The sequence below is a fragment of the Peromyscus leucopus genome, chromosome 14, assembly GCF_004664715.2.
Source record: "Peromyscus leucopus breed LL Stock chromosome 14, UCI_PerLeu_2.1, whole genome shotgun sequence".
In the NCBI taxonomy this organism is placed as follows: Eukaryota; Metazoa; Chordata; class Mammalia; order Rodentia; family Cricetidae; genus Peromyscus; species Peromyscus leucopus.
This window is the reverse complement of record NC_051075.1, coordinates 78,496,298-78,505,386: the sequence shown is the minus strand read 5'-3', so window position 1 is coordinate 78,505,386 and position 9,089 is coordinate 78,496,298. Positions and strand designations below refer to the sequence as shown.

The following is a 9,089-nucleotide window of genomic DNA, read 5'->3' as shown; positions in this document are numbered from 1 at the left end:
AGCACTTCCTCCCAAAGGTCAGCCCCGGACTCTCCCACACTCCCTCCCTATTTCCTATCTCACTGCCCTTGCTCAAAACCGGCTCTGGGACCCACAGGAAGGGCTGGCGACAGAAAGGTTCTACAAAAACAGCAACACTTCTAAACTGTGACGCTGGGTAGGGTCCAAGGAGACATCCTGGGCACTGGACCCAGAGCGCCCACGGTTTTAAATTTAAAGCAGAACCCTAGGCAAACTTCCTCACCTCCCCTCCCACCTCTGGCGTTTGGGGGTCAGGCTATTTTTAGAAGGAGGGCGGGCTGGAGAAATTGCTCTATTCATTCTGGAGGTTAGCCTGAAGAGGCCAGGAAAGAACAGAAGGCCTGTGTCTCCCACAGCCCTTCCAGCTCACCCAGGGTGGGGCCTGGGCCTGGGGGGGCTTTGTTGAGCTAACATTCATGGAAACTTCCTGGTGGCTAGGCCCTGAACTTCCTCAGGCCTGGCGCAGGCTTGGCCAAGGAACGCAGCACAACTAATGAGGGGACCCTAGGCATGGCCAGCTTTGCTCCCCAAGCCAGCCCTGACCAGGTACCATAGCTCCCTCCTGCAGGGGGACAGCCAAGATGGTCTGTCCATGCACGGCTGTGGAGGGCCAAGACCATCGTTCAAGGGAGGAGGAGGTACTTGCCCACCATAGCCCTCGCCAAAACTCGTCCATGGCACCTCATTTTGCACCTAAATTTCCTCATCTGCGAAATAGGACTTTTGCTGGAATTCATGAGGTCCAGGCTGGAAGACCTGTCATCCTAGAGACCATCCTTGCGCCCTAATGTACCAGGATGAAGGGCACAAGAGGGTGTCTAGTCTCCAGGAGATCTGCAGCAGAGGTAGGAGGCCACCAGGAGGAGCGGCCACAGGCAGTCTAGCTGAGGAAGAGGAGAGAGAGGGTCCCAAGGCAGAGGCAGTGGAAGAACCCACACTGTGGCTCTGAACAGACCCGGCCTGGAGCCTCTGGCTCTGTTCAGCCTCTCCCAGTCCAAGTGCCAAGCACCCACGTGCTTACCCGCCCAACACTCTGACTTGCTCAGCCTAGGTTCTTAGGAGAGATTAGAATGTCACTGGTCAAGCCAAAATTGTCCTCAGCACCTCAAGTACCCACCAAGGGTGCCCATGGCCACCGGGAAGGGTGTCTTTATTTCTGCTTCAAATCACTGGACAAAGAGGGGTATACTCCAGATCTGGACCGTGGAACACAAAAGCAGGGACTGAGGTCCTGGCCACACTTAGCCAGACAGGAAGCTTGGTGAGCTGGGTGTCCTGGTGGGCCCAGTCTTTTCTGTGGATCAGCCAGTCGTCCTGGGATCAAGGCCCTCTCAGCAGTCAGAGAGCAGAGCCTGCCATGCCCTTATCTGTTACTGGACCAGGGAATGCCTAGTGCCCAGAGCTGACGCCCTCGATGCCGTCGTGATCTGCTGCCTTCCCTGGTGCTCCTGGTGGACTCGAGGAAGGAACTGCAAAAAATATACACAAAAGCCTCTATAGTGGTGACTGGTCCTAGGGGTCTAAGGTCAGCCTTTGGCAGACATCGGGGTGGGGCGGCCCCTTCTTCCCAAGAGCTGACGGGAAGGAAGAGGTGATGATACACTTGTGTTAGGGAAAGAGAAGGAGGATGAAGCCCACCTCGGGGAGCAGAAGCAACCCTCCTCCCACCCCGCCCTCTACTTCAGGGGCAAGTACGGCAGAGAGAAGGGTAGACCCAGGGCCTCTCCAGAGCCCAAGCCCCACTGGTCACGTGAGGACCAGTCCCTGCTGCTCCCCCCTCGGATGCTGGCCCGACAGAGAGTGAAGAGGCTTTAAGTAGATGTGGGGGCTCTGGCCACAGACCCCTTCAGGGCCAGCTCCGTAAGGGCTACTGTAACAGCTGCTCCCTGGGGCTGAGGTCTCGGGAGAGGAGGAGGGCTTGTGGGGTTCTGAGCATCCTTCATGGGAGCTGAGCTCACTTCCTCCCAGGGGATCCTCCAGCGGCTTCCAGACATAAGGATTTCCAGGCTACAGCTCAGCCCACATGGCCCCAGCTTTCAGCGGCCTAAGAGCCGCTCTGGAGGGCTCCACTGCCAGCTTGCTGGCCCCGAGGACTGACCCCCTCCTGCCCCACCCTCCTCTAGAAGTTCCAGGCTTTCACCAAGGTCCCTGCTGCCAAGACAGGAGGAACCCATGTTCCCAAATGTGCCCCTTTACCCTGGCCCCTCTGGGTCCTTGTGGGCAATGTGCACTGTTCCAAAAGGTGTTGAGTCAAGGGGGAAGGAAGGGGAACGGAAGGCGGCTGGATGGCAGGAGAGGGTGCATCTGTCGGGTGATGGAGCCACAGGCATGCATGAGGGGACAGGTACAGAGAGGAGGAAGCAGGGGAGCAGGAGGGGCAGGTAGAGGCAAGGCAGTGCTCTGGTGCTGGGCAGGTGGGGTCGGGGTGTGAACTAGTGCAGGGTCCCCCCAGACCTGCTGCAAACACAGACAGGAAGTGGGTGCGGTTTCTGAGACTGGTGAAATGGCCTCTCACTCACCAGCAGCAGCCTGGATCTGAGGGGTACTCCTCTGGGTGCCCTCAGGTGGCCAGCGCAGCTCCCCACTTTCCACAAAACCCACTTCCGTGGGCTCCACCACAATAGAGGGCAGTCGCTGGCAGAGCCGACGGCCCTTCTCCCGGATGCCTACTGCAGCCTAGAGGGAGAGTGGGGAAGGTCAGGGCCATACTGGGCCCTGGGCTCCTGGCCCCTGCCTCCTCGGCCCTCCACCTGCCCTACTAGGGAGGTCAAGAACAGGCAGGGTGAACGGCCCCTACCTCTTACCACCACTAGGGAATAAGGCACCAAGGGAACACCATGGCACTCACCTGGGCTCAGACCCAGAGAAGCCCATTTCACAGACAGACCCTAAGACCATAGAGACCAAGTCACTCAGGAGGGAGCCCGGGACTGAGCACCCCAGCTGCTTCCAGTACCTGGAACCCAGCACACTTCCTTTCTGGGGGCTTCCCTGCTGGGTCCTTGGCCTCTTCCCTCCACAAGGCAGGCTGAGGAGCTAGGAAGACGTTGCCATGGCAATCAGAGCTGGCTCTCGCTCATTGTGCAGTGCCCACACGCCGTCCGGGTGCCCTCAGCGTCTCCACATCCCATTCAAGGCTTTCCAAGGCCGAGGCTGTCTCACACAGCTCCATCCCTTGGTGCCCCGAGGTCTGACTTGCCTGCACGGCTCTACCTCTGTGCCCTCCTGGGGTTCTGGCAAAGACCTACCCGCTACCTAGTGTATGTGCGCCTTCCCATGGTGGCATGAGGGCCTCCAGGAAGGCAGGCACAGAGCAGGCAGGCAGTTACACTGGCCCTGGCTGCCGGCTTAGAGCCACTGGACATTGGTTTCCCACACATGCTCCACCCGGGACCCTTTAGTCAAGTACTGCAGGGGACCCTGAGGTCTGAGAACAGGTGTCACCAGGCTGGCTCATCTGTGGAACAAAAGAACAGAAGTCCTCAGATGACAGCAGAGCAGGGACCCTTTCCTGCCCCCACAGCTGGGACCTCCTGGGGCCGACCCCATATTGGCATTGCCAAGTCAGGCCTCCTTGCCCATCCCGGCTCCCTCCTCGCATGCCATTTTACTTCCTGCCCCTCAGCCGGGGTTCTGGCTGGAGGGTACCCACGATGGGAAGGTGGCCAGGCCAGTAGGACCTTCAGGGTAGCTGTGCTGATGAGCTCAGAGTCTGGGCTGCTTATCCGTCACTGGCCCCACCGACCCAATCCAGCTCAGGAACAGACCCCAAGCTGCTCCTTTGTGCAGGGACTAGGTTCTCATTTTACTTCATTTCTGAAACGAGGTCTCATGCCCCAGACTGGCCCGTAACTCACTACGTAGCCAAGGCTGGTCTTGATCCTTCTGACTCACTTTCTAGACTACTAGGATTACAGGGGGGCATCAGTGCACCCCAGTATATTAAACATTTTGCTGCATCCACATCCCTGACAAAAACTGGATCTGCAGGCACCCTAAAATTGTATCTACCATGACAGGTGGCGGTGGCATGTGCCTTTAATCCCAGTACTCGGGAGGCAGAGATAGGAGATCATTGTGAGTTTGAGGCCAGTCTGATCTACAGAGTGGTTCCAGAACAGCCAGGGCAGTTACACAGAGAAACACTATCTCAAAAAACAGAACAAACAAAAAAATTGTATCACCCTGCAGAGAGCAAAGTGTAGTCATGTGCTTGGGGAATCAACCTTCACATTCCCAGGTCCAGAAGGAGTGTTAAGTAAGCCAGGGTAGCTTGCTTTCAATTGCTCTATCCACCAAATTTCCATAAAAATAGTGGCGCCGAGCGGTGGTGGTGCACGCCTTTAATCCCAGCACTCGGGAGGCAGAGGCAGGCGGATCTCTGTGAGTTCGAGGCCAGCCTGGGCTACCAAGTGAGTTCCAGGAAAGGCGCAAATCTACACAGAGAAACCCTGTCTCGAAAAACAAACAAACAAACAAACAAACAAACAAACAAACAAACAAAAATAGCAGTGGCCTCCCGGAATGGAAAGGTAGACTGAGGCTAGCAGAGATGGCAGGCATATCTGAAGTCATAGGCTAGAGCTCCAGGCTGGCTCCCTCTGGTCTCCGGTCTCTTCCACCACTTACCTTCCCTGCCGGGCCTCTGGCGCCCTCTGTAGGACTCTCTGATGCAGCTGACTGCAGAGAGCTCATGCTGATGCTGATGCTGGGCTACAGAAAGACAAGAGCAGACATGGGGCATCCCCTGCAGCCAGTGCAAGCCGGCCCGCCTCCTCCTCCGGGAACTCACCCCGCCCCAGCCTCCCCCGGCCCAACGCTCACAGCTTAGGCCTGATCTTTGTTATGGTGTGCCCTCAGAGGAAGAGCAGAGACAGCTGCCATACAGTGCCCAGGACTGTAGAGAAGTGTGGCAAGAGGGGGAAGAGATTGACCCAGCCTTGAGAGCCAGGAAGGCTTCCTGGAGGAAGGTCAGCTGGCCTGAGGCCTCCCTCAGGGATGAACAGCAGGCAGTCAGGGCAGCAGAAGGAGAGGTTGGTGGGCTGAGGCAGGGGACAGCAGAGAACACAGCAGACTCGAGGGCCCAAACAGGTTTCAGAGTCAGGAGGCTGGGACCACCTGGGACTGAGTTTGAGCCAGCCAGAGGCCAAGGTGCCCAGTGCCCCCCCCCCCAGAACATCCCTTCACCCACAGACCCCTGGGCCATGCCCTGAGGGCCTATCACCAGAGGGAGGCTGACATCTTGCCTGAACACGGCCATGACTACCCAGGCCAGGCACAGGAGGGAAGGCTGGGTCAGAGCCTCCACAGTGAGGGCAGTGGAATGAGCGTCTCTGAGAGGCCCACCCTCAGCAATGCAGCAGGGTAGGTTCTTGGGGCCCAGCCTAGGCCAGAGGAAGAAATGAGGGTGGGGTCTAACAGGCACTGGCCAGATTTTAGACAGGCAGCACAGAGTCGCAGGCTAGAGGCCGGGGAGCTGGAAGAAGATCCGGCCAAGGCAAAATAGTGAACCGCAGGATGGAATGCCCGAGACACCCTCCAGGAGGCAGGTACTTGGAGGGCGGCGGCGGGGGGGGCGGGAGCACGGGGGGGGGGGGGAACGGGACGCTCTTAGCAAGGTCAACTGCTAGTCTGGAAAACGAGGTTCCTTCTACCAAATGTCCGCCTCGGTCAGCTCAAGTTCCATGGAATCCCAGGGGAGTCTGGAAGGGGGACACGTGCCTGTGATGGGCATCCCCGGGCAGTAAGCAGCCTCGTCCTAGCCACTAGTGCCTCTGTCCCGGAGTCCATGGGATGCCCTGTGGACTGCTGCTCCCAACTCCGAGACCCTCTTAGGACCCTGCATACCTCCGAGTTCTGGGAACTTCGGCTAAGCCCAGAACAGAGACCCAAAGATGGCTCAGAGACATTCAGAAAAAGAGGGAGGGAGAGTGGCCACAGAGGCCGTGCAAAGAGGGGCAGAGCTAAAGAGTGAGGGGAGAAAGAGGCTGAAAGGAGGAAGATCGTTCCAGGGGAAAATCTGGGGAGCAAGACAGCAGCAAGGATGGAGCTACCATCTGGCGGCGAGCTGAGGGCAAGTGCCACAGACTGTCTTGCTCTTGCCCAGTGCCTGGTGTCCGAAGCCACGGCTGCGAGTGCCGCCCACACCTCCATCCGCTCTGGGGTGCGGGAGGGCCAGGTGTGGTGGACCGCAGGCAGCAGGGGGGCTCTTGGTCCAGAGCCCCGCGTTAGATTGCCAAGGGGGACCGTGGGACCCACGCCCGTCCCTTCCCCGGGGCGCTCCCACTAACTCCTTACTGCACTCGCCCTGCTCCCCACGCACCCGCCCCTGGCTGCCAAGGTGCACCCTGGACGGAACCCTGAGGGGGAGGGTGGGGAGGGGGCGTTGCGCCTCCCGCACACTCACCGACACTCACCGCTGGCGCTTGCGGGGCCTCCACGCTGGCTCGGGAGCTCTCCTCCCTCGATCCTCCTCCGAGCTCTCCGCCCACACACGCGCTCGCAGCCAGCCCCTCATTCACACTCCCGCCCTCTGCTCTGCAGGGCCACCGGAAGGACCTGGCCTCCACCTCCCTAGACACCACCCTATCGCCAGAACCTGGTCCTGGCCACTTCAGACCTCCTCCCCCAATCTCAAGATTAGAATGCGAGGTGTAGCGTCATGTAGAGCCAGATAGGTAAGGAGGGGATTTTCTCCAACCAGGCACCTGAAGGGGAGAAAGTGGAGCAGCTTGGGATTGTTCCCCAGTCCCATTCCTCAGAAGTGCTAAATAGCCCCGACAGTTGGTCTGGTGAGCAACTCTGACACCCAAGGCCATAGTGCATCATCCCAACAAACGTAATCCACATAATTCCCCTTCTAGGATCCACTGTGGACTCTCAAACGTCCCAGTTCTCTCAGAGACCCGCAACCAATGTCCACATCTACTTATCCAAATCATCTCACACCCAACCATTCAGCATTAGCCGTCACCTACCACCAACCGCCCAACGTACATCCTATGGGCAATCCACCGTTACCTTCCAAGTACCACCCACCCATTCTCCAGCCATCACTCAATCACCATCCACCGGCTAACATCCACTCACTACTACCTATCACATAGCTACTCTTCTACATCCCCCACATATTCATCCTATCATTGCATCCAGCATCCATCCCTCACTAGTCACCCAACCACCTTGTAATTCACCCATCCATCTTCTTTCCATGTATTTATTCATCTACTATCCTGATTATCCATCAATCAATACCTATTAACTATGAACACCACATCATCACCACACCCCATCCAACTACTGTGCACCCATGTGTTCACCATCCACGTGCAATTTACTAGACATCAACATGCTGTGGAACACCTATCCAACAGACACTCATTTACATCCATTTATCATCTCTCCAGAAGTATTCAATGCTGCAGGTTTCCATCAAATAACAACTTCATGCACCCATGTACCACTTACTAACTTCAATCATCAGTCTATTATCTGTTTACTATCCATGTGTCCTGAGCTTTCTACTAGCCTCTCTCCAATCAGCCACAACTCATTACCTATAATCAGTCATCAATTGTCATCCATATTTATATGAACTGCACTCCACCTCCATCCATCCACCCATGACATTATCCTCGTCTATCACGTCTACCTATTCAGTATCCATCTTACAGTACTCACCCATCCATTATCTGTCATAATTCACTATTAATCCCAAATCTACCCAAGTAGCATTGACCATCTACCCACTTTTCTATCCTAGGAAATTTCATTGAGTTCCACCTCTGTGTCAAACATTGTTGAAGGATAGAGCAGAGAAGCAGCAGTGAGCATCGTCTGCCAGTGTTCCCCCCAACAAGCCATCTAGTCACTACCCACACATCGTCTCCCATCTGGTACTATCATTTGATATTTACCTTCAGTGATCTCTCGTTATCCACTTACCATTGCCATCTTTTTGTTTGTTTGTTTGTTTGTTTTGTTTTTCGAGACCAGGTTTCTCTGTGTAGCTTTGCACCTTTCCTGGAACTCACTTGGTAGCCCAGGCTGGCCTCAAACTCACAGAGATCCGCCTGCCTCTGCCTCCCGAGTGCTGGGATTAAAGGCGTGTGCCACCACTGCCCGGCTACCATTGCCATCTTACATTAAATTATCCACTTACTATATCCTGCTTCCAGCCATCTAGTCAGGCACCATCGCCTCACTTTCATGACCATTCACCTTTCATGAGTCCATTTTCCAGGACGTAGTCATCAGCTGTTTAAGCTTTCTCCATTCACGTGGCCATCCTCACCCTATGCCGAGTCCGCCCATTCATTATTCACTCCCCACCATCCATCTACACTCGACCTGTTATCCTTCCAGCTAACAACCATTTCTTTGCCATTTATGATGGTTAGTCTTGGTTGTAAACCTAACAGGATCTGGAATCAACTGGGAGGCAGGTTTCTGGGCACAACTGTGAGGGGTTTTCTTGATTAGGTTGAAAGATCCACCCCGAGTGTAGACGGTAGTTTTTGGTGGTGGCCCAAGTACAAGGAGGTTTCGGGGGAGTTTCTGCCTGGCCGCCTTCACACCCCACTGGTGAACTCGTCCGCTTTGTTGCTGCTACTGGCATGGTTGTTGCCGTTTTCACTGACATCAGAACCCAGCTTCTTCAGCCTCTCAAAGTGGACTGAAGACCAATGACTCGCCAGGAATTCTCCAGGTCTTCAGAACCAGATTAGGACTGCTGGGGTACCCAGTCTCAGGGAGTGAACAGCCCGTTTGCAGCCTCTCTTGTGTGAAGATGACCACTGTTGGATTAATTGGATAAATCCCCCTTTAATATATGTTCATTCTCTTGTTCTGCTCCTCTAGAGAACTCTAACACACCATTTATTTCCCATCCATGCCCCTCCATCTTCCATCTGACATGCTCTTGTCCATCACTCATGATCTATCCATCCATCAATCCTGTACCCATCAACATTTACACTTAATTTATTTGAGTAGACCCATCATAACCAACTTGCTAATTATCCACTGTGCATCTATACTTTATGGTTTATCTACCAAATGTCTACCAT

General features: G+C 55.4%; 1 protein-coding gene across 2 annotated transcripts; it reads right to left on the bottom strand.

Moving 5' to 3' along the window:
* Positions 1-1,111: 1,111 nt before the first annotated feature.
* Lbhd2 (LBH domain containing 2) lies at positions 1,112-7,984 on the bottom strand. 2 transcript variants are annotated; one of them, XM_028883827.2, is made up of 4 exons: positions 6,428-7,984; positions 4,651-4,734; positions 2,541-2,697; positions 1,112-1,490 (listed from the first exon to the last, which is right to left on the bottom strand). In XM_028883827.2, exons 2-4 carry the CDS (start codon positions 4,714-4,716, stop codon positions 1,411-1,413), a joined length of 303 nt encoding a protein of 100 aa, XP_028739660.1. In that variant the 5' UTR covers positions 4,717-4,734; positions 6,428-7,984; the 3' UTR covers positions 1,112-1,410. The 2 variants fall into 2 exon arrangements, with proteins under 2 accessions (XP_028739660.1, XP_037066758.1); XM_037210863.1 differs by having other exon boundaries at positions 6,438-7,984.
* Positions 7,985-9,089: the final 1,105 nt, after the last annotated feature.

What these genes read in the sequence shown, in the direction of transcription:
- Lbhd2 (XM_028883827.2), bottom strand. Translation starts at nt 4,716, where the DNA reads ATGAGCTCTCTGCAGTCAGCTGCATCAGAGAGTCCTACAGAGGGCGCC. An exon ending in CCAGAGGCCCGGCAGGGAAG is followed by an intron (nt 2,698 to 4,650) that starts GTAAGTGGTGGA and finishes CTCTCCCTCTAG; the next exon opens with GCTGCAGTAGGCATCCGGGA. An exon ending in TCAGATCCAGGCTGCTGCTG is followed by an intron (nt 1,491 to 2,540) that starts GTGAGTGAGAGG and finishes TATTTTTTGCAG; the next exon opens with TTCCTTCCTCGAGTCCACCA.